Source organism: Carassius gibelio, chromosome A16, assembly GCF_023724105.1.
Source record: "Carassius gibelio isolate Cgi1373 ecotype wild population from Czech Republic chromosome A16, carGib1.2-hapl.c, whole genome shotgun sequence".
Taxonomy (NCBI): Eukaryota; Metazoa; Chordata; class Actinopteri; order Cypriniformes; family Cyprinidae; genus Carassius; species Carassius gibelio.
Genome location: NC_068386.1, coordinates 8,252,742 through 8,275,106, shown reverse-complemented (window position 1 = coordinate 8,275,106; position 22,365 = coordinate 8,252,742). Strand labels below are relative to the sequence as shown.

Below are 22,365 nucleotides of genomic sequence, written 5' to 3'. Positions count from 1 at the left end.
GGGTCCCAGAGGGCCTGCAGGAGCACCAGGACTACCAGGGCTCCCTGGGGCCACAGGTCCACTGGTAATGTGCAAATTGATCCTAATCCTTTTTTAAAACTATCAATAAATACAAGGTGGACCCCATAATGATAAAAAAATGTAGAGCTGTAGCTGATTTGTTTGCCAGTTTATTAACAGTAACAAAAGATGCCAAATTGGATGTATATATGTTTGAGTTTGGGATTGAGTCTTTTTTTCTGTTCAGGGTGCTATCGGTCCATCTGGTCCAGTTGGGCAGAAAGGATATATTGGTCTTCCTGGACCTCAGGTGCATATTGAAAAACAATGCACTGACCATTTTGTTTGGTTACTGTTGGCATTAATATCAAATAAACCACATACAGCCATTGATACTGTGTTGATCTCTTTTCCACAGGGATCCCCTGGCTTTTTAGGAAAGGCAGGATTTAAAGGAAGCACTGGGTCCAGGGGACAGAAGGTGAGTGACCTCATTTAGAATCATCCTCTTCATTTATAAATGTAAGCTTTTTAATATTAAACCTGCTCATTTTGCTTTTGCCTTACAGGGCCAGCCAGGTGATCCTGGAGATCAGGGAGATCTCGGACCTCTAGGCCCCAGAGGACTGCCGGTTACTTTTCTTTCTTTTTTATAAGCTACCAAAACTCTGCAATGTCAGGCATTACCCATCATCACATAGCAATTTCAGAATGCTGTTTTGTTCTTGAATGTAGTTTAACAATGGCATTAACAATGGTAGTTTAACAAACACTGACTGCAAGATTTATTTATTATGACAGGGAAAAGATGGTGCAGATGGCTATGGATTCCCAGGGCCCAAAGGACAGAAGGTTTATAAAGAATTATGCCAATATAATGCTCAAATAATAAACATGTGTGATGCCACAATATAAAGTATGGTATTATTTCACTAACAACAAAATATAGTACACATATACACTGGGTGCACAATTATTTGGCAAGTTGTATTCTTGATGATTAATTTGGCTATTGTACAACTTTCACTTGGTCAATCCAAAATGTGTATATATAAACAAAAAACTCAAACCTGAACATTTAAGAAGTAAAAGTGAATTTTTTGTGTTCTTAAGAGAATATCTACATTTACACCATTATTAGGCAAATATTAGTGTGTAGAATTATTACAAAGATTTTCGCATCTCACTTGTTTTCACCTGATAAAGTGAGAATAATAAACAAACTCAAAATTTACAAATAAACATTTCTGAAATGTTCTGAAATAAGAAAAACCTCAGTGACCAATATAGCCACACTTCTTTTCGATAACAGTCACAAGCCTTCCATTCACGGAGTCAGTCAGATTCTGGATCTAGTCAGAATTGACTTTTTGTGCAGCGGCAGCCACAGCCTTCCAGACACTGTTCACAGAGGTGTACTGTTTACCTTCACTGTAAATTTGCTGCTTAAGAAGGGCCAAAAATTCTCAATAGGGCTTAATTCAGGTGAAGAAGGAGGCCATGTCATTAGTTTTTCATATTTAAGGCCTTTACTGGCCAGCCACACAGTGGAGTACTTTGAGCGTTTTCTTGCATAAAAAGTCTTCTTGAAAGATGCAGAATTTTTTTTAAAACCCCATTGAGAACTTTTGGGCCCTTCTTAAGCAGGAAAGTAATTTAGTTGCATAGTAATTCTGCACACTAATAGTTGCCTAATAATGGTGTACATGTAGATATTCTCTTAAGAACGCCAAAACTTCACTTTTACTACTTAAATGTTCAGATTTAAGGGGTTTGTTAACATTTTGGATTGACCAAGACCACTGTAGTTGTAAAATAACAAAATGAATCCTCAAAAATACAACTAGCCTAATAATTGTGCACACAGTGTATCTACAGTACAGACCAAAAGTTTGGACACACCTTCTCATTCAAAGAGTTTTCTTTATTTTCATGACTATGAAAATTGAAGAGTCACACCGAAGGCATCAAAACTATGAATTAATACATGTGGAATTATATATGTATATAATATATAATATATTCTTACTTTTTTCTAAGGGAGATTCTGGTTTCCCAGGTTATGCTGGACTTCAGGTGAGTTTATTTCCAAAACTTAGAAGTACAGTAATTATAATGTGGTTTGTTCATAAAATAATGACTTGATTGTGTAACCTTTAATGAGTGAACAATATTTAATCACTCTCTTTTTGACTTTCAGGGCGAACAGGGTTTTAAAGGAGCAAGTGGAGGTGGTGGTCCTAAAGGCAACAGGGGAAGAGGGGTAAAACATTTTAAAGTTTTATTTTCTTATTCATTCTGTGAACCTTAAGGAGACTTAATTGGTTGTCTGATAACAGGGCAATGGTGGTAGGAAAGGACCACCTGGAGATCCTGGTAGTGAGGGGGTGTCTGGACACAGGGTATGTTTATATTAAAATTATTCACATCATATGAACATGGCAATTTGAAGGGATACAGTATGTTGTTTTTATTCACAAAGGGCTCAAAAGGACCACAAGGAACCAAACAGATGTCTGTAAGTTTCAGATGATTTATTATTATTATTATTATTATTATTATTATTATTATTATTATTATTATTATTATTATTATTATTATTATTATTATTATACTGCATGAATTAACATTTAATTGAAACTGGAAAGAAATGATAGGATTTTGAAAATAACACTTGAGTTCACATAATGTGATTTTTTTTTTTATATTATGTATAATTTTATTATTATTTTATATATAAATAAAATAATAATTTAAAATAATATTGTTAATTCATACTTTGTTTTTAATTTATTTTAAAATGTAATTTATTCCTGTGATGCAAAGCTATATTTTTTACTGCTATTACTCTCCAGTCTTCAGTGTCACATGATCCTACAGAAATCATTCTAATGTGCCCAGCTAGTGATATATTTCAAATGTTTATTTCTTTTAATTTTGATGATTATAACTGACAACTAAGAAAAAAACCTAAATTCAGTACCTCAGAAAATTAGAATATTGTGAAAAGGTTCAATACTGAAGACACCTGGTGCCACACTCTAATCAGCTAATTAACTCAAAACACCTGCAAAGGCCTTTAAATGGTCTCTCAGTCTAGTTCTGTAGGCTACACAATCATGGGGAAGACTGCTGACTGAAATACGACCATTGACATCTTGCACAAGAAGGGCAAGACACAAAAGGTCATTGCAAAAGAGGCCGGCTGTTCACAGAGCTCTGTGTCCAAGCACATTAATAGAGAGGTGAAGCATCTAAAGACAAAAAGAACTGGACTGCTGCTGAGTGGTCCAAAGTTATGTTCTCTGATGAAAGTAAATGTTGCATTTCCTTTGGAAATCAGGGTCCAAAGAGTGCCAACGCTACCAGTACCAGTATGGAATCCCTGTTCTTAATTGGTCAGCGAAGTCACCTGACCTTAACCCAATAGAAAATCTGTGGGGTATTGGGAAGAGGAAGATGCGATGTGCCAGGCCCAAGAATGCAGAAGAGCTGAAGGCCACTGTCAGAGCAACCTGGGCTCTCATAACACCTGAGCAGTGCCACAGACTGATCGACTACATGCCACGCCACAGTGCTGCAGTAATTCAGGCAAAAATAGCCACAACCAAGAATTGAGTGCTGTACATGCTCATACTTTTCATGTTCATACTTTTCAGTTGGCCAAGATTTAAAAAAATCCTTTCTTTGTATTGGTCTTAAGTAATATTCAAATTTTCTGAGATACTGAATTTGGGATTTTCCTTAGTTGTCAGTTATAATCATCAAAATTAAAAGAAATAAACATTTGAAATATATCAGCCTGTGATGAATGAATGAATGAATGAATATACAAGTTTCCCTTTTTGAATGGAATTAGGGAAATAAATAAACTTTTTGATGATATTATAATTATATGAAAAGCATCTGTGTGTGTGTGTGTGTGTGTGTGTGTGTGTGTGTATGTATATATATATATATATATATATATATATATATATATATATATATATATATATATATATATATATATATATCGTTGATATATATCTTAATAATATAAATTATTTTGTAGGCCTGTCAACTGATCTCGTATGTCCGAGATAACTGTGGTGAGAAATCTAAATGATACATGAGATGAATCTAAATGATACTAAATGATTTTGTTTTCTTGAAATAGATAAGGATTGTAAGGATCATGTTTTTACTGACATGTTTTATTATTTTTTTAATTTTTTTACAGTGTGCTGTAGAGGTTGGTAACATTTTATGCCATATTTCTAATAACACTGAAATGAGGAGCCAAATATTTTAAATACATTTTAAATTTTATTTTTAAATAAAACTGTTTATTAAATATGGTCTCTTACTCTGCTCTTACATTTGTCTCTCTAGATGACATAAAATGCCCTGTCTACCCCACTGATCTTGTGATTGCCATGGACATGTCTGAAGATGTGTCTCCTCAAGACTTTGAATACATGCGTTCTGTAGTCCTCAGACTGTTGGACAATATCAACATTGCAGAGAGCAGCTGCCCGACAGGGGCTCGGGTGGCTGTGGTCTCCTACGGATCCTACACCAAATACCTGATCCGCTTCACCGACTATCGCCGCAAGAAGCAGCTTATTGAAGCGGTGAAGAACATCGGCCTGGAACGCACTTTAAAACGGCGTAACATAGGCGCTGCCATGCGATTTGTGGGCAGGAATGTCCTGAAGCGTGTGCGAAAGGCCATCCTGATGAGGAAGATGGTGATCTTCCTCACTGCAGGAGAGTCTGAGGATTCAACGTCCCTTACCACAGCCATTCTAGAGTACAAAGCTCTGAACATTAAGCTTGGGGTCATCTCACTAAGCGATGTCCCTAATATTAGAAGAGCTATTGAGGTAAAGTTACTGTGAGAGTACTTAAATAAGTATTTTACTACTTAATAGAACATTTTATTACATTTTATTATTTAAAAGAATAGTTCACACAAAAATGAAAATTCTGTCATCATTTACTCACCTTCATGTTACAAGCATGTATGGCTGACGACTTCTGTGGAACACCAAATGGGTCATGTTAAAGTCACACTTTTCACTAACTTAAGTTTAAGTTGTTCAACAAAACATATCAGTGAATTGGCTATTTAAACTGTTCAGAATACTGACTAAACTTTTAATTTTGGGTGAACTTTCCCTTTAAAGGTACAGGTTGTAGGACCTGCCACTAGAGGGTGTAGTACCAAAACAATAACAATCGCGTGGTTTGATGATGCTAAGGAGCGTGGAATGATGGGATTTGTTGTCTTCTACCCAACCGCTGATGGCCATCAATCAGACGGAAAGATAAATCATAGATTTAACACGAGTTCAGCGATTAGAGCGAGTAGATTACTAATGAAGTTAATGCAAAGACGCGATCAGACACGTCTTTGCGCAGGTCTAGAGACACAAAGCCCCGCGTTTGGCTAATCTTATCGATCGTTATATCGTTATAGTTTTCTGTAAAGATACGAATCAAAACAACTCTCCTGTCGAGTAAAACACAAGCGAGTTCGGCATCTCTTTCTAGTTGAAGTTTGTCACGAATGCTACTTCCGCATTTGTCCACGACACTGTTGTCATGTGGTTTATACGTCAGTAAAGGCAGTAACAAAGGGGAACTAACGTCATTGACAGGCGACTGCACTGCCCTGTGTCACTGTTTAGAATGGTAATTTTCTTATGATTTACAAGTAGTTGAAAACATTAGATATATTGTTAGTAATCAGCTGGACAAAATATATAACACTAGCCTAGTGGTTTTTGGATATTTTACTGCAAATATCTTACAAATTGTACCTTTAAAGGTGCAGTATGTAATAATGACAGTTAATGATTGAAACTGGTACTGTGGTCTAAATTTGAAATATTGTTCTTCCCTCCTCCTCAGACTCCATGCTTACGCGGGTTGTCAAATTAAAATTTCAAATTCAAAATATTGTTCCTCCCAACCCCGCCCCCTCCTCCTCAGACCCAACTCTCACGGGGGTCGTCAGATTGAGAACAAGCAACAGGAACGAGCACAGCTGACAATGGAAGGCGATAAACCTAATACTATAAACTGATGAGTTGATTAATCTGCGTATACCTGTGTTCATAGAGCTTTGTAGATGGATGCCGAGGCTTTTTATGTCGGGTAGAATCTGTGATCTCTGAGCTAGTTCATTTGCTTTATGCCATGGCTGTAGTATGCAATGTTTTCTGCAAACTGTCAACCTGGGCTTTGAAATATTACTGGGTAAACTGTAAGTGGCCGGAATCACACAGACCAAATGTGTTACAGAGTTTATATGCTTAAGTACAGACAAAAAAAAAATCACATATAGCACCTTTAATTTAATAATGAAGTCGAGAAGTTTGAATACAAAACAGTCTTTTTTTAAACGTGTGTTGAACTTTTAATTCTCCTTTTATCATGTTTTATTGTTTGCAGGCAGATGAAACCCAGAGTTTTATCTTAACAGAGTTGGGTGGATTGCAAGACCAGAATACTACTTTCAGTAAGATCCAGAGTTGTGTAATTTGCTTTGGTAAGACCCAGTTATTTCTCCCCCTCTCTCTCACAACCAGTGTTGGTGAAAAAATAAGAATGTGTCAAATAGGAATAAGAAAATAAGGAAAATATTCAAATAGAGAGCAGACGATTATCTAATTAAACAGTATTTTGTGAAATATCATCACCATTGAAAATAACTGTTTTATATTTGAACATATTTTTTATGTTATTTATTCCCATGATGGAAAACTGAATTTTCAGTATTATTACTTCATTTTTCAGGGTCACATGATCCTTCAGAAATCATTCTAATATGCTGATTTAGAAATATTCTGATTATGTGGAAAAATTATTTTGTGGAAAACATTTTTTCTCTATTTTCTTGATGAAAAAGTTCAGGTTCAGCTTTTATATGAAATAGAAATACTTTGTTACATAAATGTATTTAATGTAATGCATCCGTGCTAAATAATTGTATCATAAAAAAACACTTACCCATTATATTATATTATATTATATTATATTATATTATATTATATTATATTATATTATATTATATTATATTATATTATATTATATTATATTATATTATATTATATTATATTATATTTTTTACATAAATAGTTTTTCTTTTAAATAAAATGGACAGCAAATGGAAACTTCTTAAATCTAAGAGTTTTCTTCTGAGTATAATGTTCGTGTTTGGAAAAAGTCTGCAAATAACGTCAAAGAATTCAATATAAAGTGAAACATCTCAATTTAACATCTGAAATGAATATGTAAATAAAGTACTATACTCTTAAAGGTAGCTGAAAGCATTAAATAATAATACAAATAAATAAATTAAAAATAAACGGACATGGAAGGAATGTGTAGAATGTTTTCTGCAGATCTTATTATGGAGGTCCATGGCCTTAGTTTGCTTGTGATCATATCTGTACTCTTTCACTTCTAAGATCCCTGCAAACCAGCTAGAGAATGTGAGGGCACCAACCTAGCATCTGCTCCTGAGGATTTGGACATGGACTTGGCAGTGATTGTGGACAGCTCTCTTAACATGCAGGCTGATGAGTACGAGGGTGTGAAGGAGCTGCTCGGTAGTGTGCTCGATCAGATCGTTGTGAGCAGTCAACCCAACAGGGCCAACAGACATGCGAGAGTGGCCGTCTACCAGCATAGCTCCACGTACTGTGAAACCCAATCCTGTGTGAAAGAGATATTCAACTTCCAACAGTTCAGAGATCGCAGTCTAATGAAGAGAAGCATCTACCAGGATCTACAGCAAGCCGGAGGTTCTTCCAGACTGGGTCTTGCGCTAGAATATGCCATAATGAAAGGCGTCCTCACAGCTTATAACGGTCGCAAGAACAAGATGGTGCTTTTCATTATTGGCGGGGAGATAACATCTCAGGACAGAACGCCGCTGGACTTTGTCTCGAAGGTGTCAAAATGCAAGGGGGTTGTTTTCTTTGTCCTGACGGTGGGTGACCACATCAGCCCTGCTCAGGTGGAGAAGCTTGCCAGCTACCCCTCAGAACAGCACATTATTCACCTGGACCACTTGAAACATGGAGAACAGGAGTACACGCAGCGCTTCATGAGAACCTTCTTCCACATTCTGAGCAGTAAGGAATGCTTCATGTCCTTTAATACAGATTTGAGGACTTAAACTTTGGGATAGTTCACCCAGTAAAAATATGCTCACACTGATGACATTCAAAATACAAAAAACCCCATGAAAGTCACAGAAATTACCATCAGGGTGAATTATCCCTTTAAGGACGGCTTTACATAGCATTGTTCATCTTAAAGGACTTGTGTATGTTAATGCAGTTTATTTGTTATTGCAGAAAATGTGACCTACCCTCATCAGTCATTCCAGAATCAATGTAGCTCTTTTAATCACAGTCAGCGGTTGGACCACGAGGCTGCATTGAGACCTGTATATAGGTAACTGACAAAATCTGATCTGCTTTCATCTAATGTGAAATATCTGTTTAGTTTGAGTTCATAGCAGTAACCTTGAACATTGATCACTGCGTTTATCTATTTAGTTACATGGTGAGGAGCCAGGTGCTTATTTTATAAGCTGCAGCTTAATAAACATGAAATGGCAGTGAATAAATATTTACATTTATTTGTCTATTCATATATAGATATATTTATAGTGAATGTAATTTACATGTAATCCATGTTATTTACATGGAAAAGTGTAGGTTAGTAAGATGCAGGTTAAAGGGATAGCTCACCAAAAAATGATAATTCTGTCATTAATTACTCACCCTCGTGTTGTTATTTTTGTTTTCTTTGCACACAAAAATTATTCTCATAGGCCCCATTTACACTGCATGGTTCAAGTGACCCAATTTTTTCCTCTCATGTGGCACAGATCGGATATGAACGGTGAACGTGTAAGCAGGAAAAAAAAGGCATGGATCGGTTTCAGGCCTCATTCATACGAGGTAATAAATCGGCTATGAATCGGATATGTGCATTTGCGTGTTCCATGTAAGCAAACAAATCGGATGTTCCCCAGTAAATGCGAGTCGTACCTCGTTAAAAAAGTGACGTCAACTCAGGTGGACACCACCAACTGAGATCACATGACTTATTATAGGCGCGATGGAGGACAAAGGATATACACAGTTGAGCAATGCGGAGGTTTCATGTATTTTAAGTCTTTGGGGCGAAGAAACAGTGCAGCCAAAAATGCAGGGTTATTACAGAAATAATTCTGTGTTTGAAGACATTTCATGAGATATGGGGAGGCACAGTTTTAAACGCTCGTGGCTACAGTGCCAATATAAGATAAAAAGCTTAAAAAAACAAATACAAAGCAAAACACTGTATAATTTTATTTGCATCTGCATCCATTGTATTTTGTGCTGTTTTACTTCCTTTTCCGGGACAGAATGTCTACGTTTGGTAGTTTCAGCAGTGTATACTGTAAATGCAGTATATAGTCAGAATATAGTCAGAAAATCGGATATAGTCAGAAAATCGGATTTGGGCATCAAGACCTGCAGTGTAAATGCAGCCATAGCTTCATAAAATTACAGTTGAACCACTAATGTCATATGGACTATTTTAATAATGAGCTTACTACCTTTCTGGGACTTACACAAGGTCCCTTGCTGTTTATGCAGGGACAGAAAGCTCTCAGATTTCATAAAAAAATATCTTAAGTTGTGTTTGACATGAGGGTGAGCCATTAAAGACAGAATTGTCATTTTTGAACGAACAATTCCTTTAAAAAATCCCACAATGAATGAATGAATGGATTAATTAATTGATTAATTTGCATAAAAACATGGCCGGTATTTCTATAATAATACGCATCTTAAACCTTAAGTACATTTATTTATATATAAATGTGTTTATTTATATAGAAAGGCAGTTGCTTATTAAGATAAAAATATTTTATTTATATAGAAATGTATTTATATTGAATAGGAGGCAGGTGCATATTTAAAACAATAACTTTTTTGATATATTTATGAATGAGATTTACATAGGAGGCTGGTACTTATTTATTAAGAAACAGCTTAATAATTTGTATCTATCTATCTATCTATATTTATGGATGGATGGATGGATAGATATTTGTTTATAATGTATTTTACATAGAAAGAAGAGAGGTTCTTATTGAAAAAATGCAGGTTGTTAAATGTATTTATTTCATTAATTTGTAAATGTATCTTTTTGTGTGTGTTAAAATACTTTGCACAAAAGTGGTGCAGCACAGAGTGAATAACCATTTTGGCTCAGTGTCAAAGCAAATGCTATTTCCTAGTGTTCCTGTGCCGCCCACTGCTTACTCCGATGCAGCGGATGAACAGGAAATGGAGGAAGGCACGGCAGAGGAGAAGAAATACCAGCAGGACTCGGGCCATGGACTCCCAGCAGTCAAATCTCTGACTGACCGCCCAAAAAGTACATTCTTATGAGTCTCTGCTCATATCACTGTGCCTCTAGTGCATAAACATATGCAGCAAAAAGGACAGAAATTATACTTGACTTTAAACAAAGCACTTTTATTTAAAAGCTGCTCATTTAAATTATTAGTCAACAGCATCCTCTGCATGGCTTATTAGTAAACAAGTGTTTTACTTTCAGATCTGTGTCACCTGAACAGTGACCGTGGCACTGTTTGTGGTGGATATGTGCAGCGCTGGTACTACAATGAATCTGTCGGTGCATGTTTATCCTTCTGGTACGGGGGTTGTGATGGTAATAGTAACCGTTTCAATTCAGAAAAGGAATGCATCCAGACCTGTGGCAAACGAAGTAAGTCCTTTGTGCAATGTCTCATAAATCATTGTAAATATTTTTTGCTATTAAAGTACATATACATAGTTGAATGTAACCTAACCTTAAATATAATATGTATAATTGTTTAATATCTGTGTCACTATCAGCACCAAACCGAGGTGCAAAAATAACTCTAAAATAACTTTTTTTTTTTTTTTTTTTTTAAAGAAAATGTGAATGGAGCTTTTTTTTTTAGTTTAGGCTGGTGTTCCAACATGGGCAAACTGACCATCAGCTGTTGTAGAATAATTGTTACAAAAATGTATTCTCCTCATTTTTTTAATCCGAATATTACTAACAAAAGAGTTTTCAATGTTGTTTTTACAATTGAACAAGAAAATGTCATTGGTTTCCATTTCAGAAATCTAAAATCTAAATCTAGCCAACATACCAGTCTGACTGAGGCCTGCAAAGCAGATTAGTCTAGTTTAATGTTTTTTTCCCCACCCAAAACAAAAACCACAGGTTACTACTGTATGTCAAGTGCTGAATAAATTGTAATTCTCTTTGGTGCCTCTAGTGGCATGGAAATGGCAACTGCATCTTTAAGAAATAAACGATCACAAAAGGTACTTTTTCAATATGAACAACTGCTGAAACATTTTTGTTCTTTATTAAATCTCCAGATCCTGAAGTAATCATGCAGGCAAATGAGGAAACTGCATTATTGCGTGGTGAGAAATGAGCCTCCTCTGTAACTGCTTGTTTGGCTTTTGTAGACTCTTACGATTTATTTATTTTTTTCTCTGTAAATAGAGTAAGTTTGTTATGGACTGAACTCTTTCCTGATTTTTCCACTCACAGATGCATGCCTCATGAAACAGGATATGGGGCCCTGCAGTGACTATGTTTTAAAATGGCACTATGACATCCAGCAGAATGAATGCACTCGCTTCTGGTTTGGAGGATGTGGTGGAAACAAAAACAAGTTTAACACGAAAGAGGAATGTGAAGCTCTTTGTTTAAGACACATTTAACCAGGATGACTTTATAAATTTTTTACACTTTTGAGCAAAGACTTATATCAAGCGATCATTCTATTCTCTCTGAGCTAGAAAATTATATTTGTGCCGGTTTTACAACTAAAGAAGAACATAATCCCAGCAACACAAAAGCAAATAAGTATATTTTTTTATGTTCATGGAAATATGTATATTATTATGTTTTATGTTTCCGCCAAGGGATATAAAAGGTACATTTGGCTTTTTTTTTTTTTTGTTGTATCTCACAATTATTAATTTTTTTTTTTTCTCAAAATTCTGAAAAGAAAATTAATAATCAGAATATTGATGTAAAAAGTTGCTGTTATCTTTTATACTTTTTTTTCTGTGGTTGAAACAAAAACAAATGTGAGATATAAACTCATTTTAATTTCACAATTCTGACTTTTTTCTCAGAATTGCAAGATTATATTTTTGTATATTAAGTCTGATTTGTGAAATAAAAAGTCAAAATGATAAATATATATATATATATATATATATATATATATATATATATATATATATATATATATATATATATATATATATATGCATGTATGTATGTATATTTCTATAACATCTTACATTGTATGACATTTTTTCAAGTCAATGCATTTTTTTTACTTTAAATCTTGTAAAATATTGTGGTTCGCAACCTATTTTACTTCTGTAATCTGTTATAAAAAAAATCTAATACATATTTATCATGACATTTATTCAGTAATATCCATAACTATTACACAGTGATTATAATGGAAGTTTCATCCCCATCCATGTCTTGCACCTCAGCCTCAAAACAAAACCAAATGGGATCAGCGGTGCGTGAACTGTGAGAAACACTGTTTTACCTCACCGTGTCCTGTCTCCTGCAGTGTGGTCATATTCTCTGACCTTGATATCCACAAAGCAGTTGCACAGAAAAACAAAAACATACTAAGTAAACTGCTCGTGCACACACACTGTTGGTTGTCACTGTTTTGTATACATTTCATTTTTTTAAACTGGATTTGATCCTAAGTTACTTAATTATATTAATTGGCATTATATTTAAATTTACAGTGCACTTGATCGAACGTTCATACAAATGGTGTCCCATCTTAGCACAGTGTGTCTCTCACTTCCAGACTTTGACAATGCCATCTCTAGAGGAGGTGACTATAAAGCCCTGGGTGGTCTGGAAAGTGGCAATATCAGTAATGATGTCATGGTGACCCACAGGAAGGGATTCTGGGCCCCGGCGGGGCGTGTCCTCAGTGGATCCGCTCTTCTGTTTACTGTGGATCTCCTGGTAAGGTTAAAGGGAGACGAAAATGAAGATCAGCTAAATATAAATGTGCAGGAAATCAGATGGAAATGAGCTTCAGACCTGTACTACTTCTGTTCCTTCTATGATCTTGCGGTTGTAGAAAACAGAAGGGCAGTGAAGAGAGTCGTTTGCACAGCCTGCAACGATGTATGACCTCTCAGGGTAGGCCAAATCCCAAAACCTGCAGATATCATACAGAACACAATCTGCACATGGCCTCATAATCTTGGGATGTAAAACTTTTGTGCCCAGCTTTTTGATATATAACTTGGTTGTGTTCGAATTCATCTATCCATGTAACATCTAAATCAAATTCAGCTGAGCTTTGGATATATTTGATGACTTTATGAAAAAAAAAAACATTGTTCTGGAGCTAATGGATTAACATTAAACTGCAAAGGATTGTGGGATATCATCGGTGGCCAAGGATACATATCTGAGGTGTCTTTTAAAAAAATCGTAGGCTACGTCCACATAAATCTGAGTAAAATTTCTGAAAACACACCATACATGGAATAATAATCTAATATTAATTTAATATTATTGAACAAGACTTCTAACCTGTTAAATAAGAACATCTCAACAGTGATAGTTTGCTAATTAGCCATACCTGATTCTCATGTCAGATCCAGCTGTAAGTAGGAGAGGGTTGCCATCAGCAGGGCTGCAGTATATCCCATGAACACTGTGAGGAGAGGGCTGTAGAGGACAACAGATTCCAGTGTAATGATGGAAGGTAGGTCTGATTGAAGTTATTCATTATTGTGAACTTGTATTGTGATGCAAAAGTGATAAAAATAACATACCTGCATCTCTGAAAGCGGAGGGGCAGAGCTAGCCCACAGGGTGAACTTCCTGTCTCCAGTCTCCATGTCCCACATGGACACTTCATTGTTACCTTGGACAGCTGAGAATGAGAAAAACCTTTATGAACATACCCTATTTTCTATATTTATAATCTTTTTTTTATTTTAAGAAATTAATCATTTTATTCTGAAAGGTTATATGAAATGCATCAAAAGTGATTCAAATACTGTTCTTTTAAACTTTCTATTCATCAGAACAACTGCTTTCAACATTTATAATCAGAAATGTTTCTTGAGCATCAAATCAGAATACAAATTAGCATAACAATATTCAAATGATTTCTTAAGGATCATGTGAGACTGAAGACTGGTGTAATGGCTGCTGAAAATTCAGCTTTCCATCACAGGGATAAATTACATTTTAAAACGTGTCAAAATAGACAACAGTTATTTTAAACTATAATAATATTTCAAAATATTGCTGTTCAAATTTATAGTAATATTTTCAAAATATTATATTTACTGTATTTTTGGTAAAATAAATGTAGCCTTGGTAAGTATAAGACACTTTTCACCTGCAATGACGGAGGACTGGTAGAGTGGATGCATCAGCAGGCGTCTGATTCGAGCTCGGGCTGGGTGGGAGTGGCTGGAAATTGGTAACTGAAACCGCATATCCCAGCATGCCATTGTTCCATTACTTGTGCCTATGTGAGTAGGACACAAGTTAAATCCCAGCTTGAGAGAGCAAACCTAATTCATAATACAAGAATGTGCTGAAAACATTCTTCTGTTATTTGGGTTTTGATTGGCACTCATTTCCGGTTTACTTGCTTGTACATCACCTTAAACAATGCACTCTTACCCACACACAGCCAACACTGGTGCATGTCCACTGCAAAGGAAGTGACGAGGCCTTGGCGCAGGTCATGGCGGAGGGTCCAGGCATTACTATTGCTGCGGAGGTCCCAACCCACCAAATAGCCATTCACAGTGGCGTAGGCCAGAACCGTCTGCGCCCCCGAGTTAAAGTGATGTACATCCACCGCACAGCCCTCATCCTTCAGATCCAGGAACCTGGAAAAGACTCAGTGGCTTACTTATCTGACTGCTTGAGTGAGACTGACTTGAGTGTGATGGTCTTGATTTACTCATTTATACCGTTGTATGGAAGCACACACAATTGGGATGTTACAAGTAGAGAAAGTAGTTACAGAATATGACATGCACACACCTGGTCTGACAGGGCTGGAATTTGGGTGATTTGGGTGGCTTGTTTGCCTCAACTGCAAGAAGCTGGATGGAACCATTATCTGATGCAACAGCAAGGTAATGTGACCCCTGACAAAAGGTCAGCGTTTTCACATGGCCTCCAATCCGTGAATACGTAAGCACAGACCTGAAATAATCACTTTTTCAATCATCCCAGTTCACATTACAGGAAAACAACAACCTAGACGATTCAGAGACATTGTATAGATATTAAATACCGTGTGGTGGTCGTCTTGCCCTCCATTTTCTGGCTGTCCCAAATCTTTACAGTTCCATCATTGGAGCATGTAGCAAAGATCGAGTGCTCGTCGGAGACTCTGATTCTGTTCACGGCAGATTTGTGCTCATGGAGATGAGCCACTAGAAGACCTTTAGGATGCCACCCTGCAATGTAACCGTTACAGTTACCAAAGTGGAAATAACACACACACTAGAAAACACATGTTAGAAAAACCTCAATCAACTCATTTAAAGTAGTTCAACCACCCTTTTCAAAAAGCAGCTAGTTACACTATAACCCACTAACAAAAAGTAACTTAATGTAGCAATTTCTTTTAAAATAACTTCATAATATTCAGAATTGGGGTGGGGGTGGCTTTGATTCAAAAAGGATGAGACATTTTAAATTTAAAATGAAAAAGTAAATAAAAATCAGCTGCAGATGATTTTTATACAAGATTTAACAAGCAGAGTCTAGACAGCCACAGAATGTATTAGCGAGGTGACGTGACTGCTGTACCTGGCAGTGGAGGCCTGCTCTCCCATTCTGCACTCTCCATCATCTGTTTGGCCATGCGCTCTGCATTGCATTGCTCTCTTTTCTGCTGCACCAGCTGCTGTAGCTCTGCCTTGCATGTGGTGATGCGCCGTTGGTACGTGGACGCTCCAGTTACAGACTGTACCACTTGAATATTAGGGAGAGCTGCTGTTTTCCTGGGTTGCATGGCTCCACCTTCAGGAATCTGCAGATGAAGAGCAATGGGGAGCGGTTTAAGATTTTCGTCTTTTATCATTATTATTTAGGAACAACAACCAAAATCCAGCACATTCCTGCATGTCTGTGCAAACATGATGGAAAATATCAGACGACTGATGATTTAAAGCCTTTAGTGTGCTACAACAAAGCTACAACATGGACAAATGCACACTAAAAAGGTGCTGATGCAGAAAAGGTGATGGACGAGGCTGAATGGAGAGGAGAGAAAGAGCAGGGGAGGGACGATAGCACTGGTCTCCCCACCACCGCTCAGAACTAGAACATTATGTACCGTCGAGGGCGTCTGCGCCAAGCTGGGAGGATCCAGAGAACCAAACATGCTCTTCCACTCTTCATTCAAGTTGGAGTCCTGTTTCATATGTTTGCGAGCTGCCAAAAGAGAAAGACAATTGACCCGTTTTAAAAGTGGTTTTGATAGAAGATTCATTTCTGGTTTCTAAAACACTTGATGCTCAGTAAAAGTGTTAACACAGTCATCAAAGTTCAGTTTAGTCATCACAGTCACACAGTTCGTAAGTAAATTAAAATTAGTTCCAAAAGTCAATATTTTAATAAAACAGAAGCAACCTGAAAAAAACTGCACTAGGGGACTCTTAAATATGTTGAGAGCATTAACTCTCAGCAAATATATCTGCAATATTTTAAACCACCTGTGACGTACAGCTACAGTTTTACAAGCCCAGCTTCAATTTTTTTCTTTTTCCACACTAGCTCAAAAATTGTATAAAGATTTTGTATAAGGAATAATAAAGTATAAATATATATTTATCCATGGGAAAGGGGTCCCTTCCAAAGTGATATCTGATCATACAAGTGATTATAAAACACATTTTAAGTACACGATAACATAAGTGGACTATGAACAATTAATTGGCGCTTTGAACGATTACATATTGTTGCCATCTGTAATTGTAATCGCAATTATAAATTTGATTAATTGTTCAGCCATACTGAGCACTCTGAAAGTGCACTTCCACTGGTTTGTAACAAACTGACTGCAACAAAGCATTATTAGCCAATATGAGCTGCCGTGCAAAACAAAGTGGATCTATCCACATTACATCTGCCTGTTAATGTGAAATGAGTTAGTCAAAGCTTCAAATAGAGCTCCGCTGTATGAGACCTAAACAATATACCAGAGGCAGAAGGGACGAAGTCTGTAAACAAATAAAAATAAAATACATTCATTTTAAATGGTGACACAATGACATAAGAAGCATACATATATCCTCAAATAACAGTAGATTTGAATGCAGAAAGAGTGTCACCCACCTCTCTTGTCCTCAGACTCCTGCTTAGGCTTGATGAGGTCCACCTGTCGGCCGGTGATGCCCAGTGTACCGAGATCAATGACTCCGCTGTGGGCTCCATCACTCAAGTGGCTCTGGTCTATGATGTTGGCTTTGGCCTTGTTGGACTTTAGCATAAAGTCTTTTAGAGCTAAGAGCTTGTCCTCCTCAGCCTCTGTCATTCCCTGAAGGGAATCAAATGATAACAGCTTAATTTGATTTATACAAGTGTGACATGAGGCAAAGTGCCTTATTGTTCCTGAAACAACCCTTTTATTAACCAACCATTGCTCAGGACTAGGGTTATGGCCAGGGCTATGGCTTTTCATAACTGAAATGTTGTTCTAAAAAATAAAGAAATTGGAACAAGCAGCCATATAAACTCGTGAAGAAAATAAAACTTAAATAAAATTACTAAATAGTAATAAAAAAAAATAAAAAAACATACTAATTTTACTCCTGACCTGAGAAAGAAGTTTCTTAAGCAGCTGGGCAATTGCGGGATCCTCAGGATCTGGGTATTCTGGGATGGAGCCGTTGCGCTTTTTTTGGCGGAGTAACAGGTGTCGGAAAAGACTTCCAATGTCTTTGGAACGCAGCGCATAGTCAAAGATGGAGCGACTTACAGGCTCTTTCAGCACACTGAGCAACACAATCTCCTTATCAATCTGTCCGAAGGCAAAAAGAGAGTTCGTCTAATATGAAAATTGTCATGTACTCACCCTCATGTCCTTCCAAACCTGTATAACTTCCTTTCTTCCACAAAATGCAAAAGGATAATTTTATTCAGAGTGGTTGTGACTAAACACCTGTATAATAGGCTGTGTGATGAAAGGGTTGAGATGGGGCATGAGTTTGCAGTAGACGTCAGCGATGTTTAGGTGCTGAGCGACAACGGTGATGAAACCCACGGCTCCATAGCGGATCCACAGATTGGGGTGACACAAGAAAGGAGCTGTGGGACAATAACATTTTAAATAATAAATTAAACACAGTAATTATTAAGCACATTAAAAAATGACATACAAAAGAACAGTATCTCTTACCAATATCACTGACAAACTCGTAGATGTGAGGTTTCTGCAGTAGCCCAAGCTGACACATGCAAGTTAGAGCATTGAGAGCTTTATAAATGACAAACTCCTCAGCATCACTCAGGCCTTGCTGCAGAAGAGGCTTCAGGATGGAGGAACTCTGCCAGCCCACATATGCTGCTACACCTGCAGGGAGAAGGAGATTTGGTTAAATGTTGCAAGAGACTGTCTGATATTATATGAAGTGATTTGACGGCAACCTACCTACAATGCTGTCAAAGAAAGCTCCACGGAGGTGCCAGTCGTTCTTGTCGTTGAGGAAGGTGATCATGTGGGAGAGAAGGACATCATTGGCTTTCTGCCTGCCAAAGAACACGCAGAGGCGCGTGATGCCATTCTCCATCAGCGTCTGTTTAATGATGTTCTCAGGGTCGCTCAGTAAAGTCACCACCTTCTGCTGAACCATCTCATGCAAGGCCTGCAGCTCTTTAGACAAGGGATGGATCACATCCACAGCATTTTAATGACAGCATTAGAATGTTTTCATGCAAGTTGTTTATTACTGAAGTGCATAAAGTGGGATCTTACATTTTGGATTTAACTTTCTTTTAAGACTAGTATAAAAGTGAGATTTTATTGAAGGACAAACATTTACCTGAATCATAGTTTTCATTGGGGTGAAGCGTTTCTTCTGTGTCCTCCCCATTGAGGTCTTGTTCAGAGCTCAAATTATTCTCCTGCACCAGCTCCAGAAAACGCAGTGCGGTCTCAGCCAAATGTGCTATGTTCTCTATAATATATAGCACATTTTATATTATATTTTAAATTGTAATCTGTAAAATATTACATTACAAAATGTAAAAAGTGTATTAGCTTTCACTTTTGTGCAATTCTTATCCTTACAGAATAAGAGTATGAATTGTCACTACAAAAATCTTACTGAATCCATACTTTTGAACAGTAATATAATGAATTATATTACATTATGAAAATATGTTTTAAGTCAATTTAAAATGGCTTTCACAATCCATTTCACTTCTGTGACTTCAAATAATATCAAATAATTTCTTATTTCGGGCATTAGTAGTAGAATACCTGCATAAGCAAGTCTGACAATTGTGGCTTCATCTTGGGCCAAGTGCGCAATCCCAGGTAAAATGTATTCTGGGTAGATATTGACATCATTGCGAGGAACCTCCTTGACCAGTGCCAGGACTTTAGTCAGTGTGCGGACAGCCTCGGCCCTGACCCGTGGCATAGAGTCATTACAGAAGTGCAGTAAGTAAGGGGTAATCCTGTCCAGCACAATCTCCACATTCAGCCGGCCTGCCAGATGAAGAATCAGCTCCAGCGCTGCCAGCTTGGAGTCACAGAAACGCAGTGTCTGAAGACAGGATGTAATCACTGACACCAGCACCACCAGCCCTTGCTCCTTGGACGAACTAAGCTCTTGAGATGCCTTCTCCTGTTTTTCAGTCTTCCCCGTCTGCCCGACACTGCACAGGTTATTGAGGATGTTCTCCAGGTTCTTACGAATCACCAACACCCTTTCGTCCGCCGACTGGAAGGTTTCCTTGGCAAACTGTGCCATGTAGGGCTGAAGGAAGGTATAGAAAATGTCTGGGAAAGCTTTGCCTCGTTGCTGCTTTAGATATTCTTCAGCTGTCAGACGTTTTTCCGGTTCTCGCTGCACCATTTGTGCCACCTGCATAGAGTGGATGATATTATACAGAGTACTACCTAGTATCTTACTAAGAGTACTAACTAGTATCATATAATTTATTAAATGTGTTATTATATAATGTATTAAATAAATCACACTACCATTCAAAAGATTAGGTATGCTATGCACCAAACTGCATATTAGAATCATTTCTGAAAGATCATGTGACATAGAAACCCACAGGAATGGCTGCTGAAAATACATCTTTGCCATCACGGGAATTTATTTAATTTAAAAATATATTAAAATAGAAAAGTTATTTTGAACTGTAATAATATTTCACAATATTTCTGCTTTTTACTGTATTTCTGATCAAAGAAAAGCAGTCTCCATAAGCTCAAGAGAATTCAAAACATTTTCAAGAAACACTTCCAATCCCAAACTTTTGAATGGTAGTGTAATCATTTGTAAAAGCTAAAGTGAAATGAATATACAGTATCAAATCTCATAAGAAAAGAAATGCTACCAGTTCTCTAATACTGTGATCTTCAATTTTCATCAGCACTTGTTCGGTTTGGAAAAGTCCTTTACGGTAAGCCAGCAGTTGTGAGAGGTCGAAGAGTGGGACACCCTCTGTAAACAACTCTGCGATCACACAGCCTAGCAAAAGAAAATACAAAAATGTCTTTGAAAAATGTCATATTAATGCATCGGCTTTAAGCAAACAAAAAAACAATATAATGGTGATGGATACCAGCTGAGAAAATGTCCATGGGCTGCTTGAGTTCTCCCCTGGTCCTCTGGCTATTGCTGGAGAGATCCACAAGCGGAGTCGTCTGGTCACTTTCTGTGGCGAACATGCTACCATCCACAAATCTCTCTGGTGCAATGTAGCATGTTCTCCTCCTGGACGTGTCAAAGAAGTAGTTGAAATCTGCAGGGTTGTCTTCAGGTAAGTATGTAGGTTTAAAACTAGCAAAGTCTGTGAGAAGCACCCAGTTCCAGCTCGTCACCATAACATTCTCTGTTTTAATGTCACCATGACGCACACCAGATTTATGGGCCTGGTCCACAGCATTGAGGAGCTGGAAGGCGATCCACTTCTTCTCCACATTGTTGAGGAACGGTCGCGTACTGATACGGTCATACAAGTTATCCCGAACATATTGTCGAAACAGTATGGCTGCTTTCTCAGTTAGTGTGGCTTTTTGAAAAGGCAGACAGTTCTGACAGGAGGGCAGTCTGATTTTCAGCTCCTCCAGCTCTTGTTTGTAGCTGATTAGGGGCAGAGAGGGGTCCTGGATTGCAAAGACTTTAACCACAACCAATCCCTCGCTATGTTTCGCCCGGGCCACTTTGAAAAAACGTGTACTGCCCAGACTTTTGTCATATTCATAATCATGGATGTCAGAGAAGTAACTGTCCACTGAAAGAATCTGTGATGGAGCAATTCCAGCCAGCTGGTTCCCCATCTCGATGGAGCAGAGATGGTTGTCCTTAAAGACAAATGTATACCTATGAGAGAGAGAGAGAGAGAGAGAGAGAGAGAGAGAGAGAGAGAGAGATGCAGACATATGGTTCAGCACTTTATTTTAAAAAATCTGATTTATCTTAAAATAATTACTAATAATTGGAGTAGACACATGTACATTTTGTCATATATTAAAGTTAATCATCAAATTCAGTATACAGTATTCTTTACATACAGTGTCATGAGACATAAAATGCTGCATCGTATCTGTTAGCAATGCTACAAAACATAAAACTCCAAATATTTACATTATTGCAATTTTCTCTCGATATAAGTTGGCAGCTATAACGTTATGTCACACACATGTGCTTATTTATTGTTTGTTTTGAGCACTTTTGTCAAAATAAACCGCTGTTTACCTGATTCCTTGAGCCCTGCGCGCTGTCAACTAGCCGACTGGTCAGCAAGAGTTGTTTCCTCCCACCTTACACAAAATGGCATTCTACATTTTGCACAAGTTAAAACGAACGTTACTAATAAACATGTCAAATCATACGAACGATACAACATACAGACATTTACTTAAAAGAGCCGCTTCGTTTATTATTATGTCCTAGGAGTCGACCAGAGGCGTGCGTCTCCATTGGCTGATCTGAGATCTGTTCCTCAGCTCAACAGCGATACGCTATTGGATGAAATGCCTCACGTGTGTGATCCCAGATCAGCCAG

General features: G+C 37.3%; 2 protein-coding genes across 3 annotated transcripts in view; one reads left to right on the top strand and one right to left on the bottom strand.

The window, feature by feature from the left end:
• LOC128030492 (collagen alpha-6(VI) chain) overlaps nt 1-12,184 on the top strand; it is a 32,899-nt gene extending 20,715 nt beyond the window's left edge. The window contains exons 24-42 of the mRNA XM_052618174.1: nt 2-64; nt 248-310; nt 419-481; nt 570-632; nt 802-852; nt 2,041-2,076; nt 2,201-2,263; nt 2,340-2,402; nt 2,483-2,518; nt 4,055-4,091; nt 4,223-4,234; nt 4,375-4,868; nt 6,442-6,538; nt 7,461-8,129; nt 8,355-8,454; nt 10,298-10,437; nt 10,621-10,791; nt 11,442-11,489; nt 11,620-12,184. Of these exons, the coding sequence (XP_052474134.1) occupies nt 2-64; nt 248-310; nt 419-481; nt 570-632; nt 802-852; nt 2,041-2,076; nt 2,201-2,263; nt 2,340-2,402; nt 2,483-2,518; nt 4,055-4,091; nt 4,223-4,234; nt 4,375-4,868; nt 6,442-6,538; nt 7,461-8,129; nt 8,355-8,454; nt 10,298-10,437; nt 10,621-10,791; nt 11,442-11,489; nt 11,620-11,792 (2,442 nt within the window). The 3' untranslated portion in view covers nt 11,793-12,184. The remainder of the gene's footprint in view (nt 1; nt 65-247; nt 311-418; nt 482-569; nt 633-801; nt 853-2,040; nt 2,077-2,200; nt 2,264-2,339; nt 2,403-2,482; nt 2,519-4,054; nt 4,092-4,222; nt 4,235-4,374; nt 4,869-6,441; nt 6,539-7,460; nt 8,130-8,354; nt 8,455-10,297; nt 10,438-10,620; nt 10,792-11,441; nt 11,490-11,619) is intronic.
• Nucleotides 12,185-12,494: 310 nt separating this feature from the next.
• Nucleotides 12,495-22,325, bottom strand: LOC128030475 (phosphoinositide 3-kinase regulatory subunit 4). Of its 2 annotated transcripts, XM_052618145.1 has the most exons (21): nt 22,056-22,274; nt 20,920-21,680; nt 20,692-20,825; nt 19,598-20,207; nt 19,158-19,292; nt 18,767-18,988; nt 18,515-18,688; nt 18,278-18,423; nt 17,933-18,136; nt 17,452-17,653; nt 17,316-17,336; nt 16,451-16,548; nt 15,922-16,144; nt 15,401-15,566; nt 15,145-15,309; nt 14,776-14,987; nt 14,486-14,617; nt 13,911-14,011; nt 13,715-13,803; nt 13,165-13,285; nt 12,495-13,083 (listed from the first exon to the last, which is right to left on the bottom strand). In XM_052618145.1, exons 2-21 carry the CDS (start codon nt 21,635-21,637, stop codon nt 12,913-12,915), a joined length of 4,044 nt encoding a protein of 1,347 aa, XP_052474105.1. In that variant the 5' UTR covers nt 21,638-21,680; nt 22,056-22,274; the 3' UTR covers nt 12,495-12,912. The 2 variants fall into 2 exon arrangements, with proteins under 2 accessions (XP_052474105.1, XP_052474106.1); XM_052618146.1 differs by lacking the exon at nt 17,316-17,336 and having other exon boundaries at nt 22,056-22,325.
• Nucleotides 22,326-22,365: the final 40 nt, after the last annotated feature.